Below are 18,351 nucleotides of genomic sequence, written 5' to 3'. Positions count from 1 at the left end.
AAGGCGAACACTGTCCAATATTAAAACCTTCACTGAACAATCCTTAATGAATATATTGGTAAAGAAATAAATATTTGAGAAAGGTGGTGTCCGAATAGCTTTCTATTAAAAAAGCCAATATTAGGCTTTTTCAGCCATATAACTGAAAAATGGGAAGCCTTGCCCTTCCCCCACATCTCGCACTAGGGAAAGGTTAGTACCTGGCAATGATACAGAGAGTTATTGATTTAAATGATTATGGACCTGAAAAGTTCTTTCCTGTCATTTATTATCCTGTTGTAGTTGCCACCACACTTGTGTGATATTAAAAAAAAAAAAGCTTTACAAGACGACATCAGAAAACACTGTTTTTAACTCAAGTGCGGCACAGATAATCACCTGATTGTTTCTTCTTGATATAACGAGCTGACAACTGGGCCTCCAAATGCAGTTTTGCTTTCTTTTCCCCTCTTCTCTGTTGTCTGAAAGAAAAAGAAAGATTGGTCCAGCATCCCGGCCCCCGCTGCCACCCCTCCATCTCCCAGACCCGGGGATGAGAGCAGCCCCCTGGACGCCTCGTCTGCATGGCAGGCTGCCTGCCGTGACCCCACGCCGTCCAGAAAAGCCAGACACATCTCTGGGCAAACTGGGATCAATGCTCCCCCCAGCGTGGCCAGCAGGGTCACCCAAAGGAGTGCGTGGTGGCCTTGCCGCCCCGCTGGCTGCGAGCGGGCGCGTTGCCTCCGCACCGCAGCGCTCTCAGCCGTGGCCCCCGAGGACCCGAAAGCCGAGGCTCTGTGCGGCGGCATAATGTTACGTTACTACATTGCAAAGCTTGCCTTTGTAAATCTATTTAATATAGATTTAAAATTAAATTTTTATAATGGGCAGCATTTCCAAATGATTGACTCCCAGGAACTCTAGGATTCTGAATGATTCCCACCGTAATAGAAGCGAACAATTAGAGCTGACTGATCGATGCGCAGCCTCAGGCCTCCCTCTGCAAAAACCTCCCGCAGTGTGGGCTCTCCGACTGCCTGCCTTTAACGTGATGCCAGATTTTCAGCAGGGCTGTCTGAGAGCCTGACGCTCGCTCTCAGTGGGTGCGGGACACCAGAAGCCCTGATTTCTTCCAGGGAATCCGCTACCTCGGTCTTTAGGTGAGCAGGCAAAACTGGTTTGCAATTCACAGCGGCAATTCCTTACAAGAACAGCCCATTAAGTGCAACATGCTGCTGGCAGAGGACAGTTCCCTTGCCTTCCCTGACAAGGGATTATCATACCCAAGCTGAATAAAAGCAGAGAAGCGAAGGAAAGCTGGCCCAACCTCTAGCCCTCTCTCGGTAGACGCAATACATTGCTGACTACACCAAAAATGTTGCTGTCTCATCATAATTCTACCCAGAAAGATGTTGATTTTTTTAAAGTAAAACATGCGTAAATTTGCCTTTCTTCCTGCTCCTTAAGTTGCTTCTGTTTTAAACAAATTTGCTTTTTCCCCATAATAAATTTCCACTCTGCCTGGCTCAAACCCACCAACTCCACCTTTCAGCTCTCCCGTGCTAGCCCAAAGCCATAATATTTGGGTTTGCAGATATCTCAGACAAGCTTCTTTAAAAGAAGAAATAGAAAGGAAATTGGCTTTGAAAGCTCTTCCATGGCAAGTTGACTTTCTCTAATTTAGAGTAAAAGGTGACACGAAGTTCTTCCTTCCTGAAGTGAAAGGGCTTTGGAGTCTCCACAGTGCAGTGCCCCTCTTAAAAAATTATTTAGCAGAGAACCTTACTGTCCACCAATTATTTCCACACCACTTATAAAGAAAATTAATTTCAGATCATCTGCTATTGCATGTGAGAGCTATTTCTACAAAATGAAGCTACATTCACAACCAGCCTCTCTCCTTTGATGCTGGGGGACGATGGCCTTTCCACCAGTTCCAGAAGGTACAAGAAAATTTTTAATCTATATTCTTTCCTTTCTTCCCACTACCACTTTTCGGTGGTTGCTTTTTTCAAAGTCAGAAACAACACTTGAGAAAATACATTTCATCCTTCTCGAGGCAAAAATCGTAAGAAAAGGTTTCTTGGATTAAGTTCCCCCTCTTTGCGCAACCAATGCATTTCCACCAAAGATTAATCATCTTGATCGAGTACACCTAAGGTCATCGGGAAACTCAACGATAAAGGCTTTCCCAAAAACGCTCATGCAAAAACTTCCCTAGCTCTCAATCCATGTACAGGTTGCTTTGTCCAAGTAGCTTTTATCTCCTCTCTTTCACCCAGAAACGGGGAACTCAATATCCAATTCGTGAATGTTGAACTAAGTTTCTTCCATCACGGCCCTCGATATGTAGAACAAGTTTATGAAAAATGCACAGCAAACGTCTCGGCTCGCCTCTCAGGATTCAGCGCGTGCCTCTCCTCTGCAAAGCCATTAAAAACAGCCCCGCGGTCCAACATTCATCATCGCCACCGGACTTCCCAAGGGGAATCTGGCCAGGCCAGGAGCCACACTTCTTCCCCGGAGCGCCGGTAACGCAGCCTCGATGCAGATAGGAACTGGGTGCTTTCCAGCCACCCTTGACGCCTTGCCTATACCATGAGCTCATCCAGTACCTGCGCCACAGCATCCAAACGCGATGTGGCAAGCCAGGCGGGTAATGCAAGAGGTGGGACAGGAGCAGCTGCTCGCTCCAAGCCACCCCGGTGGTGTTATTTGCTGCTCGTACCAGCTGACGGGATCCGCAACAGGGGCACTTTCTTAATCTCCCGGCATTTCTAAGGTGAACGAGGGCTCTTAGGGCTGGAAAGATAAAGCAAACGTCACATGCAGACGGATGGCAGCCAGTGAGCTACCATGCAAGCCACAATGAAATTAAAAACTGACGCTGCAAATTCTCTCTCCTCCCTTAAAAAAGGCACTAATAATTAACTATGTAGCTCTCAATTAAGCCAGCTCCATTTCTTTCACTGCTGGCAGCGCAGGCCAAAGCACTGCAGATACACATGTAACTAATGATAGTTAAGAAATAACACGATCCCAGGCTCCCATAATTCGCAATCTGAATCCGAGACGGATGCCAGCAGTATTATCTGCAGTCAGGACCATGTAGGAGATATGGAGAAGAGGCAAAATTACAACGCGTCCCATGCATGCGAAGGAACTGCTCTCAAGCTGCCGGTTAAAAAACTGGGAATATAGGGGAACTTGTAGCAGCACGGCAAGAAGTCTTGGAGGATTGCACTCAAATGCTGAAGAACAAGCACTATCACATACGAGATCCAGGAAGAGGCGGTAAAGGAAAGAAGAAATGCCTTAGGAGACACTGGAATTTCCCATGTTTATCCCTAATTCTTGCTGCCTGTGTACACTTATGGCTGATATCGAAGTCACTATTACTCTTGACAGAGTAGGTGGATCTGGTTGACCAATGCTAGCATAAATGATGGGCAAACGTGTACTTCTGTATGCAGCATACGCACTCATTGGAGGCATTTTCAAGCCCCCTGACTTGCAGTGCCTTCGCGGGGCAGCACGGGGAACTCTGCTGCAGGAGAAAAGCCACACTTGTGCTGAAAGGGACAGCAGAGCATCCTCATCCCTGCCTCCAGGCACTGTATTTGTCAATAAAAGACCAGCTTGATTCAAGGTACGCTCGCCTCCTGACTGCCTGTCATGGACAATGCTGCTCCAGGCAGCCTCAAAGCCTGACAACCACTTTCTGAACAAAATGGAAATACGGGGACTAATATTTGCTAACATCATTAATTCATTTTTTTCCCCACTCCCCCTTCTTCCTTTATCCACGATGTCAAGATGTATACCTTTAAATTGTTGTCAGCCATAAAACAGACATCGTGTCCCAGTTCAGAGGTTAACATATAATGACAGACACATTAAAAAACCCTGTCCAATGTCTCACTGACAATTTCAGCTCCATCTTTTCTTCAGTAAGACAGTAGCTCAAACTCACTTATAAGCTTTAACAACATTAAAGTCTAATCGTGATTGAAAAATAAAGGAGAAAGAAGATAGTTTTATCCTACTAAGCATTATGGAAACAAAAAGCAATTACAGAGGCAAACATTTTCTTTGCAGGGGTTTTGTGTTCACCTTTGTTTTTGGTCTTAAAAGTCTCCCGTGATTACAGCATGATCCATTTTTCCTCCTGCATTTTTGGACAACAGGAGGAAAAGTATAAGAGAGAGGTAATTTCCTGTCAAGTGGGTGGTTTGGCAGGTTAACCTCTTGCTATAACCCTGAAGGTAGGGCAGGGATTTATTGCTTCTTGTCTCTGAGCCCAAGTTTTGTTTGGATGTACACAAAGCAGGCTGCCACAGATTTAACAACGTGCCACCAAGGGCCCTTCTGGTGACTCACTGCCCTCGTGTGCCAGCACTCACTGCAGAGATGCGAGGGAGCTTACTGGGGGGGATTACTGGGACTGCACTGGGCCTCGTAGTACTCAGCTGTTCTACAGGTGACAGATGGAAAGGTACACAAGTCCTACAAAGCTGCAGCAGAGCAGCAAGAATAGCACAAGTTTGTTTTTTTTTTTTTTGTTAAGTTATAAGGTAATAGAAAAGCTAGATCGTAGGCAAGAGTTAAGTATAGGACATCCCAACTTTATTCAGAACAAAATTAAGACCTCTGACGAGTTTTGCGTATAGAAACACAGCAGCAACAGCTGCTCAACAAGGCACGTGGCTGTGTCACGCTGCACATCCCTTACTCTACAGATTCCCTTGCTTGTAAAGGCACACATTTCTCCCAAGCTTTTCTCCGTAACACAAGCCTTCGAGTAGCTTCTCACGTATTTAAGAAAAAGAAAAGGAAAAAAGTTTATCAAATTAAATATATTTATTTCCAAAGCTCTGCTGGCTAATGTCTTCAGGCATGTTTTCTCCTCTCCATGCCTGATGCAACAGGAGTCAGAGGAGCAGCACTACCTGGCACACGGGAAGGAGACAAGAAACACCCCCAGTAAAGTCACTACAATAAAAACTTCCCTGAAGTGTTTCCGCAGCGGTGAATACACAGCCCAGAGGCTTCCATCAACACTTGCTCTGCACCAATCTTCCTACGTCCCGCTTGCTCTTCCGGCTGCGGTGCTGCCTGCCTTCCCCCACAGCCCCACGAGAAGCGAGCAGCGGGGCTGGGCACAACCCCTCCTTGCTGCACGTCACTTCTGCAGAACGGTGCAAGCACGGCAGCAGAGCAGGAAAGCCTCCTGCTCGACAGGACCAGGGCAGCTTCAGCAGGGACCAAAGAAGCGTCCGAAAGCTGCCTTCGCCTCGCAGGGTGTGGTGAAGCTGCGGGGTGCAGCTAAGGGTCCTGAGCCTGGAGGAGCTGCGAGCTCTGGGCATCCACGGAGGTTTAGGTTTGCTTGGTGGCAGCAGGAGAAAACTCATCCCGAGTCAACCCTGCCCAAACTACACCCAGGAGATGAACACTAGTTCCAGTCTCAGCTGCCACGATGGGACAGGCATCGTCCTCTAACCCCTTCAGGCCCGCACAAAGTTCGCAGCAAACCCTCGAAGCGTGCTGATTGAATTGTAATTAAGCTGGCATTGTCTCGGGTGACAAATTTGACAGAAGACGCTTCAGAGCTAACCCAGCGGCAGACCCCAAGGAGTGCTGTGCTGGTTACCACGTCCCCTTAAATACACCGGATTAACATTTCTGCACACCATTTGAGGGGTGAGGGTTATTAAGGAGGCAACAAGAAAATGTAAACTCTCCTAAAGTTTCAGCCACTCCTCCCCTCCTCTCCCCCTGTGTCATGGCCCCGCTGTCCCCCTGGGAAGGGAACTTGGGCAGACACTAATTGTATTTGACAGCAGCAATTACACGCAAGGCTGGAGATTAGAAGCTCGTTAATTGTGTGTGCCATAATTGCTGCCGTCTTTCCCTTTACTAGCCGAGGCCAGTGCCAGGAGAGCGATGAGGAGGAGGGTGAGCTGCACCCCAAACGCAGGTGGTCTGGGGATGGGAGGAGATGTCCCCTCTCCCCCCAGCGTGTGGCAGCTCCTGACCCCGTAACAATGCGGGCCGGTCCTGCAGCCGGGCAGCTAATGAGGCATGAAATGAGGACAAGCGATGTGCTCCTCCGAAGGTATTTTCCACCTGTATCTACTCGGCCTGGCTGAACTTCACACTACTCAGTAAATATTAACCCTTCGGGGTGATGCTGCCAAAGGAAAAAGAAAATGACTGTCTGTAAGATTAGGCACTAAATTAAATGCTTCAGTAGTATTCATAAAAATCCTCCCTTCTCCGCTAAAAAGTATGAGCTCAGCACTTCTCATCACTCTACGGACCAGTGGCGGCCAGCTAGATGCAAACAAGATAAAAATACAGCCACGCTGAGGGCAGCCCCCCTGCTAGACTCTTCTGTAAAGCTGCCTTTCGTGAACCAGCACCAGCCCTACTAATGCCCGTCATAAACAGCGGGTTTTAATATTCCTCTCCCAACAATCCTCCTTGGCTCCGAGCGGCAGCTCGGCCAGCGAATGCACATGACTCAGCACCTGGAACATCTTCAAGAGCCCACTGAAGAGCTGTACAATTTGAGCACACTGTCCTAGGAAAAAAAAAAACAGCAGTACGTTCCCCAGGATAATGGGTTTTGTTTTTTTTTTTTTTTAATATTGCAGAGACAGTTTAGTTAAGATTCCATTAACGGCTACATAAAAAAAAAAAAATAAAGTTTTCTGGTTCTTTTAAATCTCATCGCGGAATTTCCTCTTATAAACACCATCCAAGACGGAGGAAATATTTTCCTGATTGTATTCAGGAGATAAAAACAAACACACTATAATTAATGTCGTTGTGTTACATAGTTTAACAGACCCGCAATCTTAGGCAAAGCCTTGAAGATTACTCATTTAACCCATAATGAGTTAATTAAAAACTGTACCATCAACACAGTTGGAAATCAGTAGTAAAGACAGTCAGGAGAGGGGAAATAAATGTAAAATGCTTAGCATTAACTGTGAGCAAGTTTTATGGCTGCTAGTAGCTCTGATTTCATGACTCACTGTATACATTTTAACATATGCATGACATGAAATAATATGCTCAACCAAGACACCTAATGCAGTGGTTTACAACATTTTTTTGGTGTGTGGAGTTTTTTTTTAATGGAAAAAGAGGTCCGCAGGTGACAACAGCAGGAGTGATGGCAAACTTGCCTTTCCTCAGCTCCTTTTTGTGGCTGCTGCAGTTACTTGCGGACTCCCGAAGTCCACACAGCCCCGGGGGTGAAGCACGGGGCCAGCCTGCAGCCCGCCGATGTGAGGCAGAACGCAGAAATCAGGAGCGCAGCGCCCTGCATCCTCAGTCCTGGAAGCAATCGATCACTTCTCTCACGTTGACCATATGAAAAAAAAATTCCCCTCGTGCCCAGGCACAGCAGCCCAAGCCATACATACAAACAGCCGTTACTGTAATTGCCGTTTCTTTGGTGAATTTAATACGAGGTATTCATCTATACAGATCAGAGACGTTTGTTTGGGCAAGAAGTATATTCTGAGCTAAACTGGAACGACTGAAAGGCTGCACGGTGTGGGATGAAGCTTGTGCTCCGAAGCCACCCTAACCTTGAGCAATACGGCAGTGCCAGGACATCAGCCCCCGTGCCCAGCCTGCCTGTTGCAGGATTCATCCCCATTTGCCTGGGACCGCAGCAGCCACGGGGCCGGTTCCTGCACTCGCAGGAGGAACAGCTCCAGGACTGCCCGACCACCGCCACGGAAATCTGTTTCCTCCAGCAGATCCGGGTCGTAAAGGCAGAGGCTGGATTTATGAGCTCTGCAGACAAAGAAGTAGCAGAATGAAGAGATCTTTGGCGGTCCCTGTCCCTGCAGGGCCGGGTAGGGGAAGGATCAGAGGGTGGCAGCAGGAGGCTGCTGAAGGTACCGGGGTAAGGCTTGGCGGGCTCAGCAGGAAGGATGCAGCAGGATCTGGATGCAGCTGCGCTGCTCAGCCTTCAGCGCTGCGTACCGACACTGAGCCCGAGACTGCCCGCCTTCGAGCTGGTTAATTCAGCTCAAAATACTTACGGGATGCTCAGGAGACATTGAAGGAGTGCCATCCTTTCCTATTGTAAGCCCAAGCATCTAAGTCCCAGATATTACACGGTCTTTTAAAGGACAATTTTTTCCACTGTTAAGAAACAAACAGTATTTACCAAACATTAACCGATGTGTTAGCTAACATCTAAACAAAAACTTAATCTCCAGTAATTGCACTCAATACCTCCCTGATACTTCATGTAAAGAGCAAGCTAAACCTAACCACTTAACCTCCTTCTAACCCAGAAAGCTGCACTTTCACAAAAGCAACAGCTTAATTATTCTACAGGTTGGGTTATACACAAAACAACGACAGTTATTTTCTCCTAACTAAAAGCATCTGTTATTTTTTTTTAATTATTATTATTATTATTATTAACACATGCCCTCTTTCAAACCAGCCTTTACCTAGCCACACAAAGCAGGAGAGTACAGGGACCCTTCCCTGTCTGAACACCACCAGGTAAATGTCTATAGCTCTGCACCCAAAAATCAAGGCATTTTGTGCTCCACGGTAAAATAAACCCACTGCTTCCATCCAAGTCCCTGATTTTTTAACAGCCTCTGACGCAGCAAGCTTAAAGTTCTGCAACAGCTTCAATTAGTTTGAAAAATAGGACTTTTTAATTAGAGGTTGCACCCTTCCCCATTTAAAACAGTCGAGCTGCGAGCAGAGCCTGGCGGGTTGCTGGCCAAAACCCGAGCAGCACTTTGATGAGAGCTGCCACGAGCTCCTGAGGAAGCCGCAGCGCGACCCAAAGCCCGTGTCCCGAGTGCCCGCTTCGTGGCGCAAGCACAGTAGGCTGGCCCCGCTCCTCCCACCCTCCGTCACCACCTTGCTTCCCTACCCAAGGCAACAGGACTTGGGTGCTCGAAGTCAGGCTCTTCTGGGTTGCTGGGCACCCCACGAAGACTTTGGGGCCTGTGGATGTCCGTTCCCTGCTGCTTGGGAAGCCTGCAGAAATTCAGATTGAGCGGAGAAAGCACCTCTTACCCCCCCGGTTCCTCCCCACCTCTCCTGCCAACGCTTGCAGGTTCCTATCAGGTTTTCCTCCCCTCCCAAGCACCCTGTTACACGCAGGCTGCTGTTCTGCCTCCCACTACCCCCCCGTGGCAGCATCCTGCTGGCTCAGTGCCACTCGTGGGCTAACAGCGAGGCTGCAGCCTCCCCAGGCCCCCAGACCCTCGCATCACCCAGGGCTGCTGAAAGCTTCATTTACCAGCTTGCTTAAATGAAGTCCAGAGTCCAAATGAAGGCCAGCAGAGTCCTTGGTTGAGGTTTGATTGCAGGTAGTTGCTTATCACGCCACACCAACGCCGCTCATTCCATAAAAACAAACTTGCCAACACTTGCACTATCCCCGTTTTTCTTGGTGGGGAGAAGCAGCGCTGCCATTTGTCTGCAATGAACGGAAACAACTGCACATGGCAATCAAAGCCCTTCCTTGCCAGAAATCACCACCTCTCCAGGCAGAAATGGCAGAGGGCAATACCTGGTTGTCCGTGCCACTTCAGCTTGCAGTCTGACATCTTCAATTCACCCTTGCCTTCTCAATTTAAGCCAAGATCTTGGGCTCACCTGGAAGTACAAGCACCTATCCACTTTCTATCAACTCGGCTGTAGCAGCAACATAAACCCAATCCGGTGGTCCTTCTCAGGTGCTGAGATGCGCTCTCAGCCAGGAAGCACTTATTCAAGTGGGAGTTTTAAGACCCCAGAGCTCTGCTGTGTCCCACAGAAGAAATTCTGCCTGCAGTCCCACAGGGGCGGGATCACGGAAGAACCCCGCGCTGCAGCCATACAGCGAAATGGGTTACTTCTGGGCATCTATTAAGGAGGAAAGAAAAAAGCAACTAGGTCCCCGCTGTGCAGAGTTCCACAATCAATTACCTTGCCTCATTCTGCTACATCCTGTCATCACTGGATGCCAGTAGTTTGAATTTATTTACTTTACTTTTTTTTTTCCCCCTCCAGTTGCCTGTGGTGTATCTGGCTAGGATGCAATGTTTTAATCCACCAGCAAGCCAGGAATCACGATGTCAGGACGCCACACACATCACTATGCTGCAGCAGCAAGCAGAGCCACATCCCTAATTATTATTTCTCTCAGTAAGTTTCAATATAGTACAAGATTTCTTTTTATATAAATTAAAGCGAGGTGATAGGAATGAATTCACTGACATATTCAAAAGGCAAACTATTTCCTCTTTGCTTAAATGTTTAACCAAAGCCTCTGTACTGGCAGCTAAAAATGATAAGCCCTCTGATTTCTTGCTTGCAGTCCCAGAAGACAAGTACTACTACATTCCCGAGCAGCTGTGAGAGACTATATGACTCTGCACACACTACACTAACAGTACATGGCCCCTGCTGATGTGAGCTGGAAAAATACGGACGAATATTCTTATATGCAGAAGTTAGCAGCGCTAGTAAGACTGCATATCTGGTAAGCACCATGTTTTCAGCAACACCAGGCAGCTTAAATGGTAGCAGAGCGAAAAGGTATAAATCCTTGTCACGGTAATTCTTTACTTTAAAGAAGTTCAGGAACACAGCAGCCCAGACAGCCTCCGTACAGGTTTCTAGTGCAGCTTTCAATATACAACTTTGCATTGCTGCTTTGCTTTCTAAACTCTAACCTTTCTAAAATACAGGCTCGCAGCTTGGCACTGCTGTATTTCAATCAATTGCTTGACCGAGGATTGCAACGTCATAAATAAAAGGTGCTACGACCATAAATTTCCACGGAGATGTAAAATCAAAGAGAACAATCCAACAGACTCCCGGGGGGTGGGAGACCGACACGCGTTCCAGCTGTTTCTATTTCCACTAGGAAACACCTGCTCTTTTCAACTTCTTCACTTACGCACAGCTTGTCAGAACCAGGAGTCCAAAAACCTGAAAAATCTCACTCTGGATCTGGCGTTTTGTTTTGTGCTACAGCGAAATGCAGCTGCAGAGAAGAGAGACCTCACCTATCAAGCATGTCCCCGGGCAGAGCCCAGACCCCGGTGCTGGCAGCCCCACAAGCGGGTGTGAGCGACTCGCCAGAACCAGGCACCCGTGGGACATCTGACGGCTCCATCCTCATCCTCACGTGGGTTCATGGTGCACAGCCGCCAGCATCCGCCTCTGCTGCCGTTGTTCGGAGCAGAAATTGCACGGACTGTCCATCAATCCCCTCCCTCACCTCAGCTAACACAGCCCGATGGCTGGCAGCGGTGTCAGCACAGCCCTGAGTGAGGACTTTTCCCTGCCCATCAGCCTGCGCTGCTTTTAAAAGCAGTAAATATAAGTAGGGAGCTGAGTTTCCAGCTGCTGCTCAGAGCACAGCAGTCCTCATAACAAAGCAGGTAAACAACGCGCTGCCTCCTACTTGGTATGCCGGAGTTGAGCTTTCTTGCATGAATACAGCTGATAAACGCACTTACATCTGCAAAGAGACAGCAAGGTAGCAAATGACCCACGGACACTTTGGTTTACAAGAAGGACCTCTATCAAATACTTCAAAACTAAAATAATGAAGCATTCACATGAGAAAATGTAGAGCAGTAAGGGATACAACATCTTCCACCTTAATTTCAAAAGAACTGGGAAATTTATTTTGTGTTTGCAGCGTGCCGTTATACTGCATCGTGCACGGGGAACAAGAAAACAGCGAAAAAAGAAACTGCACCAAAAGCAAAGCATTTAAGGCGTAACTTGTGCAGCTAAAGAACTGCTGTTTTCCCAAGTCTGATGAAATAAAATGGGTCGCTCTGCCTGTTGGCTTGCGTGTTAGAGTAAGGGACACATGAGTGGCACGGCACAGGCTGCTCCCTCCCACAGCAAGGCTGCACCGACCGCTGCCTCCCTGCGCCTGCATGCTGGAGGCTGCCCCTGCCCCTCGCACTGCTGCAAAAGGCAGCAGGGCGGAAGAACCATCCTGGGTGTTAAGATCTAACCCTCTCAGGACATACAGCAAACACACATACCTGAGCTGGGCTGAAGAAAAAAAAAAAAAGCAACTCTGCAGTTTGTAAGGCTGCCCAAACCCACAGGGCACCGCAGTCCCTTACACATCCCAGAGCCAGAAGTGTGGGGTGGATCCCAGGGGTTGGCTGGTTTTTGTTTTAACAATTTCCTAGTGCTTTCTTCTTTGTTAAAGACAATTAGAAAAATATAGGCTTGCTGTTGTGCCTTTTATTTTATTTTTATTTTTCTTACAAGGAGAAATTCTGATTAGTTTATCAATTATCTCAGTGATTTGCATCTTCCAGAGAGTGGCCATCCGTTGAGGTGGGAGCTTTCAAAACAGATAGCAGGCAGCGCTGCCTGTTTTCAGCATTTTGTTACCGTTTTTGTTGTTCAGAACAATTACTGGCATCTGGGTGAAACAAAACCAAACAGAGTCAAACAAAAGATTCACCGGGCACGAACTGGCACACAAAGACCCGCACAAACCCAGAAAGAAATCAGGACGGAGAGGAGCAAGGCCACCGGCAGCACTGCTGTGCAGCATGCAGGAGGCTCCTCTCCCCGGCGTGCTGCATTAGCACGGCGCAAGGACGCAAGCTTTAAGGAGCACAGCCATAATTCCACGTAGTCCCCACTCCACCTGATGCAATTACATTAGTTTTATACTACGAAAGAAAGAAATTGAGGCATTAACCCAAACTAAGCACACAGCGGGTGCCTGAACACACTGCTGCTTGTGACAGGCAAGAGACCCAAACACGTCTTCTCCTTCCTGCTCTCCCCATCCCCCTTGTAATCCTGCCTACACCACCCTGCTTCTCTTTCCCAACCCCAAACAGTGGTTGCTTGGACAGATCATCAAGGGTGACATCTGTTTGACTGACAGACAAAACAGGAAAACGTGATGGGTGCGCTCGTTTTGTTTACAGACCACAGTTCTTCTGATGTATTTCTTAATTTCCAGAAGAAATCGTCAGCCTGCAGGAAATCCGCATATTTCGATCTGAAACTACATCATATGATTTATCATTTGCTAACGTAGTTCTTAGAAGTTGACCAAATATAAAACCTATAGACTGCAAAAGAGCAAAGCTTCATGCTCTGGACAGACACGAAGAGGACAAATTTGAGCACCGAGCCCAAGTTTATATTTAAAAAAAAAAAATAAAATAAAATCAGGTTTGGATTTCAAAATGCCTGTTAACATACGCGGATACAGTTTACATTTGAGTCACTGCAGAAAACCTAAATTGCCTTGGAGGTGCTACTTAAATACAAGAGGGTCATCAATTTAAATCAATTGTTAAAACACTTTGGTAACACGTGGTGCAACCTCCTACGATGCACACACGCAGCTCTGCTGCAAGCCTAGAAGTTGTTTCACCTTCCACCGTATCCTTGAGTTACAAATGCCTTTTCCCACGTTTTAGTTTCTCTCAACTCGCCTGTTGCATTTAAAACGTGACAGGGGAAGGTTATTTCTACAGCAATGGAGGAGGAGGAGGGAACAGGGCAACTGGCCACCCACCTGAGCAAATATTGCCCCCTGCAGTACTCCCTGCAAAAACACCCACTGGCCACTGACCAAATCAATCTGCGTTACACCTGCAGGCTTTCCAGCTTTCTGGACTGCTCTGAGCCCACAGCACCGGTGCTTTTGCTTTTTTCTTCGCTCTGCAGTTTGTTTTCCTTTTTATGAGACAGGCTGCCTAATCCCAGGGGTCCTCTCCTGGCTGCTCCGACTGCCACGACTCGGTACTCCCACACACCAGCAGCAGCAGAGGTATTTTACTCCTGCTGACTTGGTCCAGAGTGCAGAGAAATCAATCCTCCTCTACCCAAACAAAGCACAGGACAATAGGTGAAAAACAGCTTTCTTCCCCGTAAACATCAGCACTGGAACTTCAAACCTCTGAGAGCTTAGAAGACATTTGGCAAACGTTTATTTTCTTAGAATTCAAGCTCTATTTCTGCTCTCCTTAGAGATGCATCTCTGCTGTTGGGATTCCTAAGATGCAGCTTCCCTTGTTACACAGCGGAAATCTTACTTTGTGTGTTATTGGTGAGGTTGAATTACAGTTAGTTAAAATGCCCAGTTTTTTTCCTGTTATACATACAGAAAATCAGGAAGACCTCTGGCAAACTTCAGCTGTCAAAGCAAACAGAAAGAAGGCCTCTGCAACGGTTCGGGAAGGGTGCCCCGCTGAAGTTAGTCGCATGACAGGTTGTTGAGATCGGAACTGGTAAATGTGCAATATAAGAAACAGCAGAAGAAAATATTTAGAATCAAGAGATGCCAAAACTGCAATCAGCAAATGGAAGGCTAAAACTGATGAGCAGATCTGGATGCTTTCTTTATTATTTATTTTTATTGTCCAAGCCGTGCCACATAACCATCTTGTTACAAGAAGCGATCAATAACAGCTCCTAACTGCCTCGCTGCACGTGGTGTGCACACCTCCACCCCGGTCCCTTGCAAAAGGGACTCGGTCGGAGAGGTGCATACAGTGGTGCTGAGTGCTATCCTGCTCCTGCCTCGGCGTGGTCCATGCCTGTGGACAGACCCAACTCCCGTGCTGATGCGAGGTCTGAAACATCTAGAGGCGTAAATCCACTCGGGATTTCTGTGACACCAAATACATGCCAGAGAGATTAGAGCGTCTGTGGAAAAGCAAATATCGCCGCTAAGAACGCCTCAAAAATGTCGAGCACTATCAGTGCCCAAGTATACAGCAGGCAGTGACATACAGGAGAACAAAGTTATTGCACGGAGATGCAAGGCACTCAGTTTGCAAATGTGAATCTCCCCAGAACAGCCAAACCACTGCTGACACTAGGATAACGCCCCGAGAGTAGGTGCCGCAGAGCCCCAGCGTGACACAGGGGGAAACGTGTAGGCAATACGGGGTAGGTGGCTGGCAGGGAGCGCAGATGGATATCGCTGCTGAACTCTCACACACATCAGCAAAAGGCACAGAAAGCAACATGTCATTTGCTGCCAGCGAGGCAGGAATACGACAGGTGAAAGTATGAGAAGCGAAGCAGCCGGCACACATATACCTCTCCGAAGCAGTCAGATGTGTTGACGGCATAAAACATTTCTATTTAAGAATAGAGAACACAGAAGAATTGCTTCATAAATTATTCTGTGCTCTGGAGAAAGAGTGAATAGACTTTAAGGACAGGTGATGTCTCTGAAATATGCAAATGGAGCTGAGCTGGTCCAAGCAATTACCTTTTCGCTGCCTGGAACTCCAGACTAAAAGGAATGACTCAGAAGAAAGAACAAGAAACAAAAGATGTGACAAAAGGTAGAAGATGAGGAAGGTAGACGGCACCAAGAGGAGAATCAAGACAGGAGTTGAATCCTGACCTCCTAACAGCTGCTCTGGGGAAAAGGAGCAAAACAACCTACAACACAAAACATCAGAAGACCACGCCAACAGGGAATGTCCAACTGCAAAAGGCAATTGCGATTAGTGGTTATAGACTTCTGGGTTCAAGATAAATGCAGCAGCTTTGTGAACGTAAAGATAATGGATCTTACCTCAATATACTTTATGATATCTGCTATTTTAAAGATCTCCTTTCTTTCTAGGTTTTAGAGAAAAGTTCTCCTAGAAGAGATTAGGCATGACTGTATCAGACAGCCTGCTGGTGGCAAGGATGAAGAAGCAGCTAAAACACATGGGAAATGGCCACGGAGATGACCCAACAGCTGCCCCACTACTGTCAAAAGCAGCATTCTAGCTTCACGGAGCAGGAAATAGCTGTGGGCGCTGCATCTCCACATTCAGTTGTCTCCTAATGAACTGCAGGTACTCCAGCCTCCAGGCAGGAACAGGAAGAAGGTGGTCGGATTTTGCCTGTTACTGGTGTTCTCGGTGCTTCTGAACACAAATTCAGGATGCTCCTGTTGCATCAGTACACGTTCACTGCGGTTTTGTCCCCATTGAAAACAAAGAAAAACTATTAAATTAGAGCAGTCTGATGCTGAAAATGTACTAAAGTTCAATGCACTGAGAAACTGCAAGGTCAACACGAAAGAATGAATCAAGGAATCATCAAGAAAAGTGAAAGAAGTGGATACGTTGAGACAGCACGAAAACCACTGCATTTATTTCCGTTCTATTTATTACGAACAGACAGCCCGAAGGCTACAGAGCAAACAAATCTCTTGGGGAAGTTATCTGTCTATCTACATGGTGTTCCCAAGTTTTATGTTTTGCATACTTAGTACTAAAGGATCAAGACATTAAATACCCTTTGCAAATGTATGAAACCAGAGAGGAGGAGGATTGAAGATAACACAAGGACGACTTTAAGGGACGAAGTGAGCAGCTGAAGAGAAAATACGCAGGCAGTATCGGGACAGCTTCCGACAGCAAAATTCATGAAGCTACACAATGAGAAATGTGACACCTTCGTACTCTAATTGCTGTCTGCGATCCATAATGATCCAAAAGCTGAACTTTTCAAATTTGTACCAAGCTTTATGTCGCGTTTACCAAACACTAGGAGTACTTCATTCACAATCTAGCGAACACAAGAGAAATTCAAAAGAGCTCAGCAGGTGAGCATGGAAAGGAGACAATGACAGTGATGAAGAACCTTGTAATGTTGCTACAGATCTTTTCTATAAATCCAATTTGAAATTTGAAGACGCACATTGCTATTATTCCATCACTGTCCCCTGACGCACATACCTCCATCATTTTAAAGAACAGAGCTCCCTCTCGTGGCTCCAGAAGGTGGATGTGGTAGGAAAAAAATTGCAGCATGAGACAGATCAAAGAACAAGAAGAATCCTGGCAGGATTTTGGTTGTAGACAAGTGGAATTAAAATAAAAATATAGTAGGAAGGACAGATTACTTCTTGTAAAGAAACCAAAGTCACGTGTGCTCTAATGCTAACTTTTAAACTGCATTCTCTGCTCTTTTAACTTCCTGTTAGGCCTTTCTGCAGCTGAGCAGATTCCTTCAATGTAAAGCTCTCACGGCTCTTTTAACAGGTTTCTAGCTAGGAATAGGCAAGGAATAGGGCAAAAGGGATAAGGACAAGCAGCAAGGTACCTGTGCAGTGGTGAAGGGACAGTAAACCAGACAATGCCATGCACTGAGACCACACAGAGGAGAAAACCATTGGTTTCAAAAGGTCAAGAAATACACGGTTACATGAGTGAGAGAAACTTATCTGTTGAAAAGCTGCAACGGAAAGCATTTGAAGAAACAGAATCACACGTCTTTAAACCACTCAGATGCCCTCAGCCCTGCTATTGACACAGAAGCTTCTGCTCAAGCTCTAGCATTGCTCTTTAATGCTGCAAACCCCCACTTCTTGCATCAACCATGCATAAACAAGGGAGGACGGCACAACACATGAAAGAGCAAACACGCTGGTGCAATAGCATCACCCCACACGCTCTAGTTTCTGCTGAGTCCTGGGGACAGGGGTATGCAAAAGAAGAAACATGCTAACACATTCATTCCTCACCTCAGGGGAAGACAGGAGGAGCAGCACTGCAAACCATTCCTCGTTTGCTATATGGCTTCTTAAAAAAAGATCTGAAAACTACTAGATTATTCCCCTTTCCTAGCTGACAGCTTTGTAACATGAAGGTGACGCCTGTGAAAAAGGTATTTCTCTGAAGCAATGAAGTGAGAAGAGTGCCCAAAGCTGAACTTGTCATCATGCGTGAAAAATTATGCATGATGACAAAACAAACACAAGCTCTACACACAAAAGGTTCAAGAATTATTTATTTTTTTGGTCACTGTTTAATAAATATTCAGGATGTTTCACTTTATGCTGCTAGATAGCTTCCTCGTAATTTTTAAAAATTTAGGTAGAATCCTGAATATTTCTGCATGACCATTTTAGATCGGACAAGAATTCACACAGCATGTGGCTGACTTTTGCTAACCACACTGTACAGCACACAAAACTTTTTCCCAAAGGTATTAAAAAGGGTTCTCTCTAAACAACACCTGCTGCAAAACCAGGATCAAACCCATGGAACATGAGCTAGCAAAGACGACAATTACTCTTAAGACTGAAGAGCAGTACCAGAAGACAACTGAGAATCAAATTCTTGATTCATAGGCTGGTGCTCAAACTAGAATTTGCTTCCAAAGTGCAAGACAAAAAAAGAATCAATTTCCTACTGTGGAAAGAAATTACTATGCGTTCAGCATTTTGCTGTTAGTAAAATATCTCCATTCTAACTCCAGTTAAAAGCAGTATTTTTCCAAAATCCAATCCTCTTAAAAAATTATATAAAAATCAGTCTATAAACAGAGAGATATCCTTAAATACTCAATCAAGTAATAAACCTGGCA

At 46.3% G+C, this 18,351-nt stretch overlaps 1 protein-coding gene and 1 long non-coding RNA gene across 4 annotated transcripts in view; both read right to left on the bottom strand.

The window, feature by feature from the left end:
- Nucleotides 1-18,351, bottom strand: part of ACBD6 (acyl-CoA binding domain containing 6) — an 81,942-nt gene that overhangs the window by 56,304 nt on the left and 7,287 nt on the right. For all 3 annotated transcript variants that reach the window (XM_035537831.2, XM_035537833.2, XM_035537832.2), the window contains one exon: nt 379-461. In XM_035537831.2, the coding sequence (XP_035393724.1) occupies nt 379-461 (83 nt within the window). The remainder of the gene's footprint in view (nt 1-378; nt 462-18,351) is intronic.
- On the bottom strand, nt 6,697-9,521 carry LOC126913397 (uncharacterized). Its single transcript, XR_007708617.1, has 4 exons — nt 9,275-9,521; nt 8,903-9,009; nt 8,043-8,145; nt 6,697-7,791 (listed from the first exon to the last, which is right to left on the bottom strand). It is a non-coding gene; the product is annotated as an uncharacterized LOC126913397 (long non-coding RNA).

This window comes from Cygnus atratus, chromosome 8, assembly GCF_013377495.2.
Source record: "Cygnus atratus isolate AKBS03 ecotype Queensland, Australia chromosome 8, CAtr_DNAZoo_HiC_assembly, whole genome shotgun sequence".
NCBI classification, from domain to species: domain Eukaryota; kingdom Metazoa; phylum Chordata; class Aves; order Anseriformes; family Anatidae; genus Cygnus; species Cygnus atratus.
Note: the sequence above shows the minus strand (reverse complement) of the source record. Positions and strands in the feature narration are given on the sequence as shown.